Raw genomic sequence first — 20,108 nt, forward strand, 5'->3', positions numbered from 1 at the left:
AAGTTGCCATTTTATAGGCAACAACCTTATACCCACCTTATTGACCGGCTTAGTGAATGAGGCGTACTAGCGGTAAGACTGACTTTACTCTTATACATGTATATATTATTAACTTATAATATTATAAAGTATAAGGGTTGAATTTTAACTTTTAAAATTCTAAGGGCTAACTTGGAATTAAAGTATTCATAAGAGAAAACTTTACAAATTCCAAAACTTGAGGGCAAGTTTTGAAACTATTCAAAACTATTTAATTCCATAACTTATGTGTTTAAAGTAGTTTTAATCCAAAAAACTCTTCAAGTTCCATAACTTGAGGACAAGTTATGGAAGACTTTAAACTAATAAAAGAATTAACTTTTCCTTTATTTTATAACATATGGAATTAATTAAGGTTACACTTTTTTATTATTTATTATTTAATGAAGAGACTCTTGGTCCTCCATAACTTTAGGACAAATTATGGAGTCATAACTCCAATTAATTAGAACTAGACTCTTCATTTTATAACCTTTGCCAACTTTTATGAGTTTTATGAAACTTAAATGTGACTTTTCATATAACTTGAGGACAAGTTACAAAAACACATTTTAGAATCAACTCTTAGATTAATTTGGATTGAAAACAACTATTTCACTAAACTTTTCTATTAATCTAAGCAACTTATAAGAACAAGATAATTCAAATCAAACTTTTTCATGTAATTAGTCTAACCTTTAAACTAATACAAAACATGAATCTATTGACAATTATCTTTGAAATTGGATTAGCATGAACATTACCACATCAAAAACATGTTTATAAGTTCAAAAACATCTTAGGGTAATGTTCCTAGTCCAATTCCAGTCAAAAAAGTCGAATTTATGTTGTCTGGGGGTCCAACTCGTCGAGTGCACTAACCAACTCGGTGAGTTGGATGCTTTTTGCCTTGGACTCGTCGAGTCCCTTCATGGACTCGGTGAGTCTGCTGGGCAGACAGCATCAAAACTCGATTTTTCAGCTCCATTTGCAAGTATAATAAGAAAACAAGCCTAAGCTCTGATACCACTGCTGGGTTATGAGCATTCTAACACTCCTAAGTGTACATGCAACCCTAAATACCTTGGATCTATGTTTTCTCTATTATACATGCAAATATGAACATCCAAGGTATTATCCTAATCTAGCATACAAAACTATCAATATAACAAGATAGAATACATACCTCTTTGATAGTGCTTGTCTTTATGAAGCTTGAGTGCCTAGTGCCCCAAGTGTGACACCTCAAATGGTTCACACAACACCATAAGCACTTGGAATAACTTAGAGAGAATTCTACACTTCATGAAATCGGCTAGCCCTTTCTTTCTCTCACTAGTGGCCGATTTTGTCAAGAATAATATCTTTATATAGTGTTACAATTAGGGCAAACCCTAATTGTCATGACTTTCCATTTCCTTGGATCCATGGGTTCAAATACACCATGGAGCATCATATGGGTTTTGGCCCAACTAGATAATCCATGGAGCATTAGCCCACTATATAAGTATGGATGATTTGCACAATCAACCCATATATTTAATTAGTCTTCTTTTGATCACTTAATTAATCCTAGATTAATTCTTGATTAATACTAATTAAGTAATCTTATTATTCTTATTATTAATATACTAGAACTTATAATATATTAATAACCATAAGTGTCTTATTTCTCTCATTATAGTCTATCCAAGTGCATGATGCCATGCAACCCAAATGGACCATGCTGGGTCGGGTCAAGTCTTACCAATTATAGTTATGGACTTAGACATTAATCCAACAATTTGACATGATGTTTTGAGATACATGGTTGTTGATTTTCTTTATGATGATGGATGACTTATGGTTTTATTATTGATTTAAAAAAGAAAATTTTAGACTATATTTTTGGGATGTTTCACTAACCCATCTTAATTTGTTTTTCGTCAGGATCGTTGCATGCTTTACTTGTTGGTGTATGTGGATGACCTGATCCTCACTGGATCCGACACCTCCTTTATGTCTAGCTTTATTGCCAAGCTTCATGCTGAGTTCCGTATTAAAGATCTTGGGCGCTTGAGCTATTTCCTTGGCCTCGAGGCGATGTCGCTTCCACACATTCTCTTCCTTAGCCATGCCAATATGATCATAACATTGTTTCTCGTGCAGGTCTACTTGATGCTAAGCCTATGACGACTCCCCTTGCCACCAATACCTCTCTGTTAGTGATGATCCCCTTTATGAAGACCCCATGCGCTATCGCTCGTTGGTTGGTGCACTTCAGTATCTGACGATTACTCGACCGGACATTACCTATGCTGTGAATCAGGTCAGCAAGTATCTTTCTGCTCTGACTGTCGCTCACTTTCAAGCTGTGAAGCTTCTTATTCGTTATGTGAAGGGAAAGCTCACTTTTGGTATCACTTTTTCTCGACTTAAATCCACATCTATTGTGGCTACTCTGATGTGGATTGGGCTCGTTGTCTTGATACCCGTTCCACTTATGGCTACTTGATATTCCTGGGGGGTAATCTTGTATCTTGGAGTGCTAAGAAATACCCGACCGTTTTTCGCTCCAGTTATGAATCTGAATATCGGGCCATGGCGAATACAACCACTGAGATTATTTGGTTTACTCATCTTCTGCGTGAGCTTGATGCTTTGTCTTCCGGTCGGCCGACCCTCCTTTATGATAATCAGAGTGCGCACTCTCTCAACCAGAATCTTGTTGCTCACAAACGTTCTAAACACATTGACCTTGATTATTATTTTGTTCATGAGCTCATTGCATCTGGAAAACTTATTACTATGCTCGTTCCAACCAAGCTTCAGGTTGCGGATATCTTCACTAAAAGCCTGCCTCGTCAGCAGTTGAGCAGTTTCGTCGCATTTTGCGCCTTAGTCCACCACTTGTCGCTTGATGGGGGATATTTGTCAACACTTATTTGTGTTACCTTTGCATGTTGATTCTTTATTCTTTGAGGGTTTATATGTAATTATGTCCACTATATAATGAGCATAACCCCCTGCCTTTTGACATGGAGATCATTTGTACAAGATCATTTTTTTTGTTTATGATCTTAATTAAGATCAATATCTTAATAAGATTAATATAAACCTGTATATAAATTGAAATGTAAGCAAAAGTAAATATTTAAATTTGATTAAAAAGACTTATCAAACAAAATATCCACATGTAAATGTCATGCTAAAACATTTAACTTGATTAACCAATAACCTAAGCATGTCACTTAGGTCTCAGTATGTATAAAAAATAAAATTAGTAACTATAGAAAAGTAAAGAAAGAAATATATGTTACTAAGCAAAACATTTAACTTGAGTATCCAATAACCTAAGCATAGGGATGAACATTTGGACCGGTGGACCGGATCGGACCGCACCTGACTGGATCAACCCGTTTTTTGGACCCCTTACAGGTTCTCGGTTCTAGGAATCCATCAAAACCGGTCCGGTTTTTTTCCCGGTTCGGTCCGGTTTTTACCGGGTTTAGAACCAGTTAGACTCGATTTAAAAAAAATTGTAATCTATGAAAAGTTTTAAACAACTATAACTCATTTGTTTTAAGTCGGATTGACACACAAATTTTTTCAACGTTTAATTTACAGTTTGTAGATGAACTTAGTCTATAATTTTGTTGATTTTGGTATTATATTCAATGAGTTACAGTCTTTAAAGTTAAGCTATTAAAGCTGAAAATTTTCAGCTTTTCAACAACATTTTTAAAATTTTGTAATCTATAAAAAAAATTTAAACAATCATAACTCATTCGTTTTAAGTTGGATTGACACAGGTTTTTTCTAACGTTTAATTTACAGCTTGTAGATGAATTTAGATTATAGTTTGTTGATTTTGGTATTATATTTAATAAGTTACAGTTTTTCAAAGTTGAGCTATCAAAGCTGAAACTTTCACATTTTCAGCAAAATTTTTAAAATTTTGTAATCTGTGAATTTTTTTAAACAACCATAACTCATTCGTTTTAAGTTGGATTTACCTGCGTTTTTCCAACATTTAGTTTACAGTTTCTAGATGAATTTAGTCTATAATTTTGTTGATTTTGATATTATATTCAGTGAGTTTCAATCCTTCAAAGTTGAGCTATCAAAGCTAAAATATTTCAAAGTTGAGCTATCAAAACTAAAATATTTCAGTTTTTTAACTATTATTTTAAACTATAACTTTGAATTTTATGTATCTTTGACAGATAAATCATATGAAATAGATCTTGGTGAACTTGATTTATATGTTAGTTGCTTTTATTTGGAAAATTGATTTTACAAGTTATAATATTATAACATAAAGGTAGATTAGTTATGCATGAAACGGAAACGTAATTATTTTTACAAATGTATCATATCAAACCCAACAACATATTCATTTTAACGAGTTCTATCAAACTCAAAAACTTATTTTAATGATTTGTACTCTATGCAATTAAAGTTGTACTGGTCCAAACGGGTCCAAGAACCGGAAAACCCGGACATGGACCCGGACCCGGACACGGACATGGGTACCGCTCATTTGGTCCGGTCCACGGTGCACAGTATTCTCCATAACCGGTCCGGTTCGGTCCAAATATCCACCCCTACCTAAGCATGTCACTTACATATTAGTATGTAAAAAATAAAATTAGTAACTATAGAAAAGTAAAAGAAATAAATATATGTTATGAAGCAAAACATTTAACTTGAGTATCCAATAACCTAAGCATGTCACTTACGTCTTAGTATGTAAAATAAAATAAAATTAGTAACTACAGAAAAGTAAAGAAATAAATATATGTTATGAGACTTGAACATACAAAATAAGAAAAAACGAACCCCTCGTAACATGACAAAAAGTAGAATTTCGATAGATTACTTTATATGCTAACTTTTGTCTTCCTAATAATCTCCATTTACCTATAAAAAAACCCAAATCAAGAAACAACAGACACCCACACATTCCCTCCACAAATCCAATCAACATTCCCCATGTTCATATAATTCTTTTGAATATTTCCATCCGGGGATCTAGAAATGGCTTCTGCATTAGCTGGTGATGACTTAATGAGGTCCATGAGCCGGAACATGAGCCGGAACATGAGCCGAAACATGAGCCGGAACATGAGCCGAAGAGGCAGTCTAGCATCAAGAAGCACCAGGGGTTGGGGTGCAGCTAGTATCAGGGAAGTATTCACTACACCAGGTCCCGATGTTTTCCAGAAAAGTGGGAGAGAAGATGATGAAGATGAACTCATGTGGGCTGCCATTGAAAGGCTTCCAACATATGATCGATTAAGAAAAGGATTCTTGACTCAAGTTCTTGATGATGGGAAAGTTGTTCGTGAAGAGATTGATGTTGCAAATCTTGGACCCGAAGAGAGACAGAATTTGATGAAGAATATACAAGAAAGAATCGATAATGACAATGAACGGCTTCTTGAACGACTCCGAGATCGTATTGATAGAGTCGGAATTGAGGTTCCGAGGATTGAAATTAGATATGAGGATTTGTCGATTGAAGGGGATGCGTTTGTTGGAAGTAGAGCACTTCCAACTCTGCTTAACTCTACCATCAACTCGATCGAGGCAAGTTTTTTAAGTTACTGAAAAGTTCTAATATGTTGACTAGCTTCTTAAATTTATTGATCTTGTCTCCATGGGTATAGTCCACTTGGTTATAGTGATGGTATAGACAAAAATAGTGGAGAGTTTTAGTCTTAGACAAATGCAAATTGATAATTTCAATTCCATTGTGTGGATTGAACTTTTTATGGGCCATGATATTTATGTCACCCAGACCCATCTACTAGATGTTGTGGACCAACTTAGGGATTGTCCAAAAAATAACTTTTTTTGTTGAAAGTTCTTGATCTTATTATTTTTATCATACTTTTAGGATGTACTCGGTTTCATGCGACTTTTCCCGAATAAGAAAAGGGTTGTCAAGATCCTTCATCAAGTATCAGGAATCGTCACACCATCTAGGTAAAAAAAATCATGTAAATCTCTACAATTCTAGCTATGTTTTCGCTTACAATTTTTATAGTTCTTGACGAAATCGGTATTCTTTTTAGAATGACTCTACTTCTAGGACCTCCCGGGTCAGGAAAGACCACATTGTTGAAAGCACTTGCGGGAAAGCTCGAAAGTGATATGCGGGTAACCGGGAAGGTGACATATTGTGGTCACGAAATGGACGAATTTGTCCCTCAAAGAACTTGCTCTTACATTAGCCAACATGATCTACACCACGGTGAAATGACCGTGAGAGAGACCATGAATTTTTCCGGACGTTGCTTGGGAGTCGGGACACGATACGAGATGTTAGCGGAATTGTCACGACGAGAAAAAGCCGAAGGAATCAAACCGGATGCTGAACTCGATGCATTCATGAAATCCATTGCAGTTTCCGGACAAAAATCTAGCTTGATCACCGAGTATGTTCTTAGGGTACGTTTTTTCCTTTTGTTTGTTACATCAGCAGGGTTGTAGAATATTATCTACAACCCTGCTTTAACTAATTATAGAGTTGTATCGATACAACTCTACAATCAATAAAATCAATAAGTTAAGTCTGAAAACTAACCAAGAGTGTTATGCTACCATAGCTACTCGGGTTAGACATTTGTTCAGACACCATGGTTGGAGACGAGATGAGACGAGGAATATCCGGTGGCCAGAAAAAACGTGTTACAACCGGCGAAATGCTCGTGGGACCCACAAAGGTTTTTCTCATGGACGAGATCTCAACTGGGCTCGATAGTTCCACAACATTCCAAATCGTGAAGTATATGAGACAAATGGTTCACATCATGGACATTACTATGATAATTTCCCTCCTACAACCCGCACCCGAGACTTTCGAACTCTTTGATGACATAATCCTTCTTTCAGAAGGTCAAGTCGTGTATCAAGGCCCAAGAAAGAACGTTCTTGAGTTCTTTGAACATGTCGGATTCAAATGCCCAGAAAGAAAAGGAGTTGCAGACTTCTTACAAGAAGTCACATCAAGAAAAGATCAAGAACAATACTGGTTCAACAAAAGTATAGCTTACAGATACGTTTCTGTAGACGATTTCGTTCATTTTTTCCGAAACTTTCACACCGGTTTAAAGATTTCAGCTGTTCTTCATGTCCCTTATGACAAATCTAAAGCTCATCCAGCCGCTCTCGTGACAAACAAATACGGGATATCGAATAAAGAACTCTTCAAGGCGTGTTTATCGAGAGAATGGCTTCTGATGAAAAGAAATGCGTTTGTGTATATCTTCAAGACTACTCAAATCACAATCATGGCTTTGTTCACCTTCACCATGTTTTTTCGAACAACGATGAAGCATGGTGATATCGATGATGGTGGAAAGTATTACGGAGCTTTGTTTTTCAGTCTGATTAACGTCATGTTTAACGGGATGGCTGAGCTTGCTTTGACGATTTTCCGGCTACCGGTGTTCTATAAACAAAGGGATTCATTGTTTTATCCTGCTTGGGCTTTTGCTCTTCCGATTTGGCTCCTGAGACTTCCTCTTTCACTTATGGAATCAGGAATTTGGATTCTTCTTACTTATTACACTATCGGGTTTGCTCCTTCTGCTAGTTGGTATGCATTTCTTTTCTTCTAGGATTAAATTCTTACGACAATGATTTACAAGAGTTGTTTTGGATCAAATGATGTAATTAAAGAGCCAGTTTTTTTTAACTCGATTATTTGAACCATTTTCGTTTTTGCATCGTGATGTTCCAGTTTTTTCCGACAACTGTTGGCGTATTTGGGTATACATCAGATGGCGTTAGGTCTGTTTCGATTCATTGCTGCACTTGGAAGAACACAGGTTGTGGCGAACACTCTCGGCACTTTCACTCTGTTGCTAGTTTTCGTTCTTGGTGGATTCATTATCGCGAAAGGTTTGTAGTTAACAAGAGATATATATACAAATCAAATAACCATCTTAATTCTGTACTAATGTGATCTTTTGTTCATGTTATAGATGATCTTCAACCATGGATGAAATGGGCATATTACCTTTCTCCCATGTCATATGGACAAAACGCGATCGTTCTTGTTGAGTTTCTCGATAAACGATGGAGCGCTGTAAGTTTAGATAGCAATACATATCGATTTCGATTCTATTTGAATATTTATATTTTGAATATATTCGATCAATGATATTGTATACAGCCAAACTTCGACTCAATGTATCGAGAATCCACAGTCGGGAAAGAACTTCTAAAAGCCAGAGGAATGTTCACTGAAGGCCATTGGTACTGGATTTGTGTTCTTGCACTCTTCGGATTCTCACTCGTCTTCAACGTTTGCTTTGTGTTAGCACTCACGTTTCTGACTCGTAAGTGCACATTTCAAGCACCAATCTCTCAAAATTCGTGATTAATTAACCCATGTATATATGTGTATGACTATCTTCGTTTCGAATCTTAAAATGCAGCCATGGCGGATTCTAAATCTGTTACAGACGATGATGATGCCAAGAAGAAGAAGTTAGCATCCTTAGCAACCAAATCCGAATCTAAAAAGGGAATGGTGTTACCCTTCAAGCCATTGTCTCTTGCATTCGACCATGTCAACTACTACGTCGATATGCCTGCTGTAAGTAAACTGTAAAAGTAGCGTATATATACAACTTTACCTTTTTTGAGGTCAAACTGAGTAATTTATTACGACTTTCAGGAAATGAAAAGCCAAGGAGTAGAGGAGAATCGTCTGCAACTTTTACGAGATGTTAGTGGCGCGTTCAGACCGGGCGTTCTGACGGCGTTGGTCGGCGTTAGTGGCGCCGGAAAAACGACGTTGATGGATGTGTTGGCCGGAAGGAAGACCGGAGGATACATCGAAGGAAGTATTAGCATTTCTGGTTATCCCAAGAACCAAGAAACTTTCGCTCGTGTTAGTGGATACTGTGAACAAAACGACATTCATTCTCCTCATGTCACCGTTTATGAATCTCTCTTGTATTCTGCTTGGCTCCGATTATCTTCCGATGTCGATGAAGCAACACGAAAGGTAGATATATGATTGCTTACTCCATTCATGACTCCGATTACTGATGATGTTTTCCGGTGGAAAATTTAGATGTTTGTGGAGGAAGTTATGGAGCTGGTGGAATTGGGTCCAATAAGATATGCTCTCGTCGGACTTCCGGGGGTGGATGGATTATCAACGGAGCAAAGAAAGAGGCTGACGATAGCGGTGGAGCTTGTGGCAAACCCTTCGATCATCTTCATGGATGAGCCGACTTCCGGTCTAGATGCAAGAGCAGCGGCTATCGTCATGAGAGCTGTCAGGAACACGGTGGACACTGGCCGGACTGTTGTGTGTACTATTCATCAACCGAGTATAGACATTTTTGAAGCTTTTGATGAGGTAAGATTCATATACGTACCCTTTTTAATTTTTTGACGATCTAATGTTTTTTTATAACTTGGGTATGCTTAAAACTTGAGAAAAATTTGATCTTTATTATGTAGCTGTTCTTGATGAAGAGAGGAGGGCAAGTCATATACGCAGGGCCTCTTGGACAATATTCGCACCTTCTTGTCGAGTATTTTGAAGTGAGGAACCATCTTTTCTTAATTAGCTTTAAGAATCCTCTCTGCGACATGTCATTCTCTCATGCATGACACATGTCATTTTATCATAATTTTGAGATATTTATTTTCCACTTGTAATTTATTTCATTTTTTATTTTTCAGTATATCATTAATTTAGTTTCTATAAATTAAACATATCATAATGACTATACTAATCTCAAATTTCAAATTTCAAACTTCAATTTTAATTTTATATAAATTTACAGTTTAAACATTTGTATTTAACATTTTGTTATAAATAAAAACACGGGTCTGACAACTAAACATATATTTTTAATTTATTTTTTTACATATTTTTTTTTCTCATAATTTTTACTTATTTCAAATTTCAAATTTAAATAAACTTCTCATTTAATCATTCGTATTTAACATTTTGTTTTAATCATCCCGTATAACATACGGGTCTTACAACTAGTAATCACAAAAAATAACAAAATAGAATTGAAGGTCCATTTAACAAATTAATAACTTTTTTTTTACCATTTTAACAAAATAAGATCTATATGTGGTAATCGAAGAATTTCACAAAATACAAATAATTTCGCAATATAATTGTGTTAAAAGGCTAAAAAGATGGTTTTTTTATTACATGGTAACATCCATTTTGGTCATTTTGGTAAATTTTTACATTTTTTTTTTCAGACGATTAATGGAGTTTCCAAGATCAAAGAAGGATACAACCCAGCAACATGGATGCTAGACGTCAGTTCTACAGCAGTTGAAACTCAACTTGGAGTCGATTTTGCTGACATTTTCGCAAATTCTGATCTCTACAAGTATAAAAACCTACCAAGATTTTTATTCTTTTCAGATGTTTTATTAATCATTAAATTAACAACCTTTATGCTGCTTTTTTCCATGGATGATTATTAGGAGGAATGAAAAGCTTATCAAAGAGTTGAGTACACCACCAGAAGACTCTCATGATCTTCATTTTGCTACACAGTTTTCACAGCCGTCTTTTGAACAGTTCAAAGCATGTTTCTGGAAACAACATTGGTCGTACTGGCGAAACCCACAGTACAACGTTGTTAGATTTTTCATGACGGCTGTTATTGGTCTTATATTTGGCGTCATCTTCTGGGGCAAAGGAGAGATAATGTAAGACTCAGTTTTACTATATTTAAACTCAAACTATTAACCAATATGTTGACCATGAAGAAAAGTCAAACTATATTAACGTTCTCCCGAAAACTATTGTTTTCAACAGGAGCAAACAACAAGATTTGTCCAATCTAATGGGAGCAATGTATGCTGCGGTTTTGTTTCTTGGAGGAACAAACACATCTGCTGTTCAATCGGTTGTGGCGATTGAACGCACAGTGTTTTATCGAGAAAAAGCAGCTGGAATGTACTCTGCATTACCATATGCTTTTGCTCAAGTTTTGGTGGAAACCATTTACGTTGGGATCCAAACATTTCTTTATAGTCTTCTTCTTTACTCCATGATTGGATTCGAATGGGATTTGGGGAAGTTCTTGTGGTTCTATTATTACGTGTTCATGTGCTTTGTGTACTTCACTTTGTATGGAATGATGCTTGTGGCTCTTACTCCAAGTTACCAGATCGCTGCCATTGTCATGTCCTTCTTCCTTAGCTTCTGGAATTTGTTCTCTGGTTTCCTCATTCCAAGAACAGTAAGTTCTCGCTACACCTTTTTTTTTTGGCATTCATTGTGAAGTGTGTTGTTATTTTCAAATATATTTTAAACCAGTTATCCATACAACAGTTGATGAGAATAAAAAGAAAAAAAAAATTAAGTCTCAGATAGAGTTTGGTATACATTAATCAAAATTCGAAAGAGATCAAACATCATGATTATTTCCCATTGACAGTTTTGAATTCAAAGGGAAGATCAGGTGTTTATTCATTCCATTCCATGCATGATGGAATATAACAATACATAATCATTATAAATTTAATTTCATTTATATAACAATTAATACATAATCATTATAAATTCAATTACGTACTATTATTTGTTATTTGCTAAAAGATAAGTGATCATTTTTGAAACATTGCAGCAAATCCCGATTTGGTGGAGATGGTACTATTGGGGATCACCGGTTGCATGGACAATCTACGGGCTTATAACATCTCAACTAGGCGACAAGACAAACCTCGTTCATGTGCCTAAACATGGAAACATGGAGGTTAAGGTTTACCTAAAGGAATTCCTAGGATACGAACACGATTTCCTAGGATACGTTGCTCTTGCTCATGTTGGTTGGGTACTCTTGTTCTTTGCTGTCTTTGTATATGGCATCAAGGCATTGAACTTCCAAAGGCGATGATTTGATTCCATTCGAAAGATTTTTATCGATTGTATTTTTTTTTTTTTTCCTGTTTTTACAAGAATTGGGAATATTTAATAATTGAACGTTGAGATTTTGTACAATAAAGATTATTAAAGAACAAACTGGTTTGACTTGTGGTTAAAGGAAGAGTGGGGAAGGGGTGGTGGGGTCGGCGCCGGCCTTTGACTTCTTGAGGTCAAGAAATTAGTGAAGTCAATAACTATAATGTCAACCCTCGTGAGGTGTTTCAGATCTTCAAACGATTAAGTCATATATATAGAGTGAGAAACTTGATTATAGTATAAGTATTATCAATTTAATTGTTGATCGCACTGTTTCGTTAAAACCAATAAAAAAACAATTGTTAGGGTGAAGATGTTATGAGAAACTTGTTTAATAAGATAATAACTAATGAGAATCATATTGTGTTGATTTTTTTTTTTTTTTACACGAAGGAATTATTTATAGATTATAAGTTAGTGAAAGATAAAAGATCATGCGACACGAAGTTCTTGGACTCGAAGAAATATCTCGTATCTCATTATTTATTTTACCTACTAAAAGTCAAACACGATGACTAAGAAAATAATTATGGAGCAAGATTACTAGTATCCTAATTAGTAATTATAAGGTTTCTTTTATTTCTTTAAAATCATATTATTTGATTAGGTATATAGTTTAACAAAAAAATCTATGATTTATAATCACAAACTTGATTTTAAAAGAAATTTTCAATCATATATTTTGATCAATTAGGATATTTATATTATGATAAGTTATAAGATCCATTATAATAAATAAAGATCCATTTTACTACATATCAATCTATTATTAATTTTGATATTTACCATTTTATGATATTTTTGAAATTAAATAATATCCACATGTTAATTTCTAAGTTTTTTCTAATTTTTAAAATTAAAAAGTCACATAATACATATATATACAAAGTATTAAATGTAATAAATACGATATCAATTGTAATTAATACGTTTTTCTTTCCTTAATTTAAAATTTTATTTAATAAAATATTTAATGTTACATTTTAATATTTAATATTTTTAATCAATCCGTGTAATATACGAGTTTTACACCTAATGTGTATTATGATCAAATCCTCTTTTATAAATTCAAATTTCTCAAATTTCTTCCACTTGTTAAAATCTCACAACTACAGAGGATTAACAAAACAGATCGACAACAACTTTATTCCCTAAAAAACACTAAAATATGTTAAAAAACTAATGTGCAAATATAGAATACATTGTAGGGTTACAATGTCATTTTCCCTATAAACAATATACTAATGATGTAAATACAATGTCATGTTACATCTATTACTCAAATATGACCCTTCTTAACCAAGATCCCGACTAACTTAATAGGTTTATGAATGCTAGTAACATAATCATTTAAGAACTCCTTTAAAATTACATAGTTTTAAACATATCTAATTTAATAGGTTTATGAATGCTAGTAACATAATCATTTAAGAACTCCTTTAAAATTACATAGTTTTAAACAGATCTAATTTATTTATGTATCTGGTTTATTCAATAAGATGAAAATACGTAATACATACAAAATTCTTTTCTATCTCTCTAATTTGACAAAATTGCAAAAATGGTCCTTGTGGTATGCATTTTTTTGGGGTTTTAGTCCAAACCTCGAGTTTTTTGGATTGGTGGTCCTTTTGGGCTGGTTTACATGCAATTTTGGTCCCTGTCCAAACTAAAAAGACTATTATACCCTTAATGAATTTATTTTTCATTTTTCTTTCCCTTTTTAAAATTATTATTATTATTAAATATAAAAATGGGTCTCTCTCTCTCTCTCTCTCTCTCTCTCTCTCGTTCTTGGATACCACCAGCAAGGGAAGAAGAACTGGTGGCTGCCCCCACCTCTGCAACTCCCTTCCTCCTTCATTTTCTTTCCCGTCGATCAAATAACCCAAACACCCTATGTTCACTTCGTGTGCTACCCACTTCCACAACTGTCAACAAAAGGGGAAAGCAGCCGAGAGGAGCAACGGAGCAGCCATATTGCCATCACCTTCGATGCTTCAACCATCTTCGAGCCTGTCACCGCCTTCAGCTCCTGCGCTTCTTCTGTCTCAGAAGGAATCAAAAAGGGGTTGCTGCCTCCGATGTTTGCTCCGAGGAAACACCCACTTCGGTGGTGGGTTCAGGCCAGGGAATGAAGAAGAAATGGAGGATGAAAGGGGGGAAAGGCAGCAACGATCGAAACAGTCTTCAGGGGAAATTCAGTGACTAAGATCGACAGGTAAAACGATGGAGCAACAAGGGGTTGTTGCCTCGAACTCTCGTCGGAATTGACCATCACTGGTTGGGATGTCAAGCCCACCAAGCAAATTACACCCTTTGATTGCTAAATAAACGTAATATAATGGTAAAAGGGGGTATCGATCCTCGGGGAAATGGTTGTATTCAATCACCAATGCAATTCAATAGAACTAGTGAAATTAAACTAACTAACTACAATTAAAATAAAAGAGGGGGGGGGGGGGGGTGTTTGATTACTTGAAAACTAAAATACTTGAATAACTAAAAACCTTACAATTAAGCAAGTTGATGAGATGCTCAAAGATTGTGAATAATTGGTTAACTAAGGCAATTCAACACAATGAACATTTGTGTGTTTATCATTAGGATCTAATACAAAACTTATCCTTCATCCCAAATTGGTTATAGCAATCATGAAGCATGATATGCCAAGATTCCTCATAGGTAGTATGGAGGTTGGGGAAGCCCACAACACACCTTCTTAATTAAGATCAAGGGTCAATTGAAGCAATTAATCCCAAGAAATCAATTAGCCTTAAGAATGAAGGAATCCCCAATTCCTAGAGGATGTCAAATGCTTACACATCCATAAAGGAGATATGATTCATAAGCTAGAGATGATTTCTACCATCATAAAGCCTTTGTTCTAGATAAATTCAATGATCCAATGCAAAATCAATGAAATAAATCAACTATTGCTCAATCAAATACTAAGCTCATGATCAAAGTCTCAAATAAGCATAAGAAATGCAAACTAGAATCATAAACATGGAATAACTTGATAATCAACATAAATCCTTCAAAACCCACAAACATTCATTGGTTTTCAGCCAAAGTCAACCAAATAAGAGTATTAGCCACTCATGGCAACAAAGTAACAAGAACAATAATCTAATTGCATAAAGAAACTACCTAAGATTTGGAAAGATGAAAGGAAATGGTTTCTAGCTCCCAAAATCGCCTCTTGCAGGTCTCCAATGGTGGAAAATCGTGAATGAGCTTCTAGATCTGATCCCCAAGGGTTATGGCAAGCCAAATGACCAAAATGCCCAAACTGGGCAGTTGCGTGGGTACCCGCGTGACGAAAATTCCACCCGCGCAAATGTTGTTGTAATGCTATTGGTCCACCAAGCCACTCCACCCTTCCACTACCAAAGATTCCTTTGGTCCCCCCTCCTTGTCCATGTAATTTGAAATGCACCAATCATCATTTAGCCACCAAATGGATGCTCCAAGCCCAAAATTAGAAATTTATTATCCATCTTCATAAGCCCAAATAATCCAAGCCAATAATTTTCAAAGCCCAATTCTTCCTCTTTGATTCCACCAAACCCAATAATGCCTCGGGAGCCCACTAAGCCCGTCTCCAATCAACCCACAACCGCAACAAGCACCGAAAAACCTACAAAATATCTTATGCAACATAACAAGCACCCGGTACGATCGATACTAAAGAAAAGTAAATAAAATACAATGCATTAATGATAAAAAGATCTAAAAAATCTAAAATAAACTAATAAAAATAATGAAATAAAATAAGCTATCAAATCACCCCAAGCTTAAACCTAACTTGTCCTCAAGTTAGAACAAGACTAAAAATGAGCTCGGGATGAACTATCTAAAAAGGAAAAAGAAAGATACCATAGAACTTGGTCAACATCAGTCAACATGGTCAGAATTAGTCCTTCATGGACCCTACGCATCTTCAAAATGTTCCCCGCTTTAGAGCCATAAACCACATTCTCAACCACTTGATGGGCGAATAGATCATGGCTGGATGCGGTCGCGGTGTGCAAGACAAAGGAAACAGAGATGCGCCCAGTGGGGGCACTTTAAATCACCAATGTAGACCATAGTGCACGAAGGAAAGGCGCCTCTTCACACACTATGATTCCTACATTTGTCAGGCCAAAGTGTATAATAACGAAATAGGGTTTTGCAGCACGGCCTCCGGGCAAACATCCGGTTTCAGAGGCTTCTCCCTTGTACTGTCCTTTACAGTCTACCGTCTCATCGTCGGGGCCTTTTCTCACCAAAAATCAAAAATAAAATAAAATAATAATAAAAATTATAATTAACCTAAATCTAAACCTAACAACCTAAATCTTCAATCTTGAACTTCTGTTATTGGGTCTTCAATCACATTTGCTGCTTGACATCCAGTTTTTTTTTTTTTTTTTTTTTTTTTTTTTTTTTTTTTTTTTTGAAACTAGATATATAACATAAGTCTTGAACTTGGAATCTTGTTCTTCTTTTGTGTTGCTCTTTTTCTTTATTTTTTTTCTTTGTGTTGCTTCTTGAAAGGTCTAAGGAATTTCACCAAGTAACATAGGACTCCAATAGTGAAAATTGAGTGATAGATGGAGGCTAATATTAACACCTAATGATCATTGACAATGTGCCAAGATCGACTAAAAAGGGTGGGGAATGACTCAAAAATGGGTGTTACCGAAAAGACTTGGTCCCAAAAGATGTGAATTGGGGGACCCACTTCAAAGTTCATCAAGCACCTCAATGCAAGGTGTGATAAACAAAATCTATCTAACTATCTACTCTAGACCCCTAAAAAAATGATAACCTATCCTAAAAAAGCGGTGAGAATCTAACTAAACAAGGCTCGGACGAGACTCGGGAGTACTAAGGGGTACTCCCTCCAAAACCAAGATGCGAGTCTTCAATGTCTTTAATGTCTTCAAAATACCTTACCGGGCTAGTCTTTGCTCGCACACATTGGCATGACCAACCACATCCCTCCGCACCTAGACCCAATCAAGCTACCTGCATCTGACCCCCACACAAGCGGTCTCAAAGTGGTCTGTGAGGCTCAAAACGTGCCCCATTCATCAAATACAAGGAATTCCATATCAAGACCCAGGACCAATCTATGATTCAATACTTATGACTCGGCGCTATGGTACCTGTAGGGATGAGAAGACAAGAGAGAACAAAAATGCATGAACTTAAACTAGAATGCATCTAAAAAGTATGAAAATTAGAAAAGAAAGAAAGAAAATATGCAATATTTTTGAATTTTTTATGCAATTTTTATGAATGCCCTAAATGACTAACTCTAAATGCAACTATATACAACCTAAATGCAATAAAAATAAAAGATTAGATTACCTCACCCCAAGCTTAAAATTAAGCATTGTCCTCAATGCTTAGAATGAGAGTAAGGAAGGATCATACCGGGATCAAGGTGGAGGAGGCCTGCGAGGATGGTATGGAAGCAACACATGGATCACATAATGATGCTTGGATGGAGTTCTTGGCCGCCTAAATACACATGGATGAAAGCTTGGTCGCGCAAAGGACGCATATGAAATGGCTCGAAATTTTCTTATGAAATGACATATTTGCGCGGGTACCCTCGCAAACTTTACGCGGGTGAGGGGCAGCCGCGCGCACATGTCAGAATACATCCCATGTTGGGGTAATTTGGAACTCGGAATCTGTGCGGCTGGGGGCCGGTCGCGTAACGGCTGCGCGGGCACCCGCACGAAAGTCAAATTTTTGGAATTTTTCAAACTTCACCAAAATCACTGGAAGACTTCTATATGCTTATTTTTAGGCCAACTTTAGGTTTAGAAACACCCAAAACTTCAAGCGGAGATTATTTATTCACAATGCATTTATTTAACGTCTTTGCCAAGACATAGTCCCGCTTCCGTCAGCCTTCATAAATCGGTGTTTCCATTGTTACGTTGTCGAATTCTCCCGTGTCAAAGCCTTCATAAAATAGTTTCAAATAGTGCCCATTCACTTTGAAGATTTGGTTTGTTTCCAAACTCTTGATTTCAACCAAACTAGGATCAAACACTTTTATAACAATAAAAGGTCCATGCCATCGAGATCGCAATTTTCCCGGGAATAACTTTAAGCGTGAATGATAAAGAAGAACTTTTTGACCCGGAATAAAGTGTTTTTGGGTTATATGCTTGTCATGAAATGCCTTTTTCTTCTCTTTGCACCTTTTGAACCTTTTAATTATCTTCTTCTTGACCACTTCCATCATTGGAGGATCCAATCTTCTTTGAGGTTCCCTCTTAGGATTACAATCATCTTCCATGATTATCTTGTCTGTGCATACATTAGGGCTTATCCTGTTTATTGGCTCAATCACATCAACCCGATACAATGGAGAAATGTTACTAGGGTACCTCATTCCTTCAAAGATGTTGAAGTGAATGGTTTCTCCATCAAACTCCATAGTTATCTTTCCTTTATGGACATCAATGATTGTGTGAGCGGTATGCATGAAAGGTCTTCCAAGGAGGATCATAGATGATTTGGAAGGAGTCTTCTCTTCAAGATCAATGACATAAAAATCCGCTGGAAAAACAAGGTGATTAACTTGTACTAACACATCCACCAACACTCCTCTTGGAGACACACTTGACTTGTCTGCTAATTGAATGATTACTCCAGTTTCTTCCAAAGGTCCAACATTGAGAGATTGAAAAACTGAATATGGCATCACATTGATCGAGGCTCCAAGATCTAACATAGCACTTTCGACATGCAAATCACCAATGGTACAAGGGATAACAAATATTCCCGGATCCTTGCATTTGGGAGGTAACTTCTTTTGGATAATCGCAGACACATTTGCATTGACTTGAATCTTTTCATTTGCCTTGAATTTTCTCTTCTTGGTGCATAAATCCTTGAGGAATTTTGCATAACTTGGAATTTGCTTAATAACATTCAGTAGTGGAATGTTGATTTGGACCTTGCGAAAAGTTTCAAATAATTCATTTTCTACCTCTATCTTCTTGGAAAAGGCTAACCGGGAAGGGAAGGGAGGTGGTATGACCAATGGTTTGATGGGTTTGTTGGAAGAGTCGGGTTGATCAACGTTTGACACAACCGGTTCCTTTGGGGGAGCTACAACTTTTGAAGGTTCAACCATGATGACTTCATCTTCTTCTTCTCTTAAAACTCTTTTAGGTTGACTTTCTCCAAGTGTTTTCCCACTTTTCAAGGTGATGGCATTCACATTGGGGTTCTTCTCGGTTTGTGATGGAAGTTTACCCCTTTATTCTATCTTGTTGAGAGCGGTTGCCAAGTCTCCAATTTGTGCTTGAATGTTGGAGAAAGTATTCTTGGTTTCTTGTTGAAATTGGGTTTGACTTTGAGCAAGAGAAGTAACAAGTTCTTGAAGGCTCTTTTGATGGTTACCACTTGATTGACCTTGTTGTGGAGGGTGTTGGTAATTTGGAGGGTTATAAGAATTTTGTGGATATGGAGGTTTTTGGGATTGGCATTGTGGATGTTGGGGTCTCATCAAAAGATTTGGTGGATTTTTCTTTGGTGGATAAGAGTTGTTTTGGTTATTCCTCCAATTTGGGTTAAATTTTTTTTGAAATCTCATGGGTCTTGGTTAATCTTGATATCCGCCCATTGCATTCACATCTTCCGGTTCACTTCCAAGTGTGGGACACTTATCCGTATAATGACCCGTCATTGCACAAATACCACATACCATCAATTGTTGACCACTTCCCACCACCATTTGACTTAACACATTAGTCAAATCCAAGAGCTTTGATTCCAAATGTTGAGTGTTGCTAACTTCACCAATCACTTGTGTAGAATTTCTCTTCATGTCATTTTGAGTCCCAAAATTCCTTTGATTTTGAGAAATGGTACCAAAAAGTAATCGGATCTCGTGAGGGGTTTTGTTGAAGATGTCACCACCACTTGAAGCATCAATCATCCTCCAATCTTTTTCATTCATATCCTCATAAAATTGTTGAAGAAGTAGTTGTTCGGGTATATTGTGTTGAGGACAACTTGTACACAAATTGTTGAAGCGCTCCCAAAAATCATAAAATGTTTCATTTTCCCCTTGACGAATCCCCAAAATGTCACTTCGTTGGCTTGATATCCGGGAGGT

The 20,108-nt window shown here is 36.1% G+C and overlaps 2 protein-coding genes across 2 annotated transcripts; one reads left to right on the plus strand and one right to left on the minus strand.

Moving 5' to 3' along the window:
• The first annotated feature begins 4,931 nt into the window (after nt 1–4,931).
• Nucleotides 4,932–11,974, plus strand: LOC145017487 (pleiotropic drug resistance protein 2-like). Its single transcript, XM_078975510.1, has 15 exons — nt 4,932–5,589; nt 5,900–5,988; nt 6,078–6,453; nt 6,612–7,603; nt 7,748–7,908; nt 7,992–8,095; nt 8,183–8,348; nt 8,448–8,608; nt 8,690–9,022; nt 9,092–9,382; nt 9,487–9,570; nt 10,252–10,385; nt 10,483–10,710; nt 10,820–11,246; nt 11,634–11,974. The coding sequence occupies exons 1-15, from the start codon at nt 5,038–5,040 to the stop codon at nt 11,901–11,903; spliced, it is 4,368 nt and encodes a 1,455-aa protein (XP_078831636.1). The 5' UTR covers nt 4,932–5,037; the 3' UTR covers nt 11,904–11,974.
• Nucleotides 11,975–17,879: 5,905 nt separating this feature from the next.
• On the minus strand, nt 17,880–19,121 carry LOC145016294 (uncharacterized). The gene has a single exon (XM_078974660.1). The coding sequence runs from the start codon at nt 19,119–19,121 to the stop codon at nt 17,880–17,882; it is 1,242 nt and encodes a 413-aa protein (XP_078830786.1).
• Nucleotides 19,122–20,108: the final 987 nt, after the last annotated feature.

Source organism: Lactuca saligna, chromosome 9 (genome assembly GCF_052625555.1).
Source record: "Lactuca saligna cultivar CGN05327 chromosome 9, ASM5262555v1, whole genome shotgun sequence".
Lineage (NCBI taxonomy): Eukaryota > Viridiplantae > Streptophyta > Magnoliopsida > Asterales > Asteraceae > Lactuca > Lactuca saligna.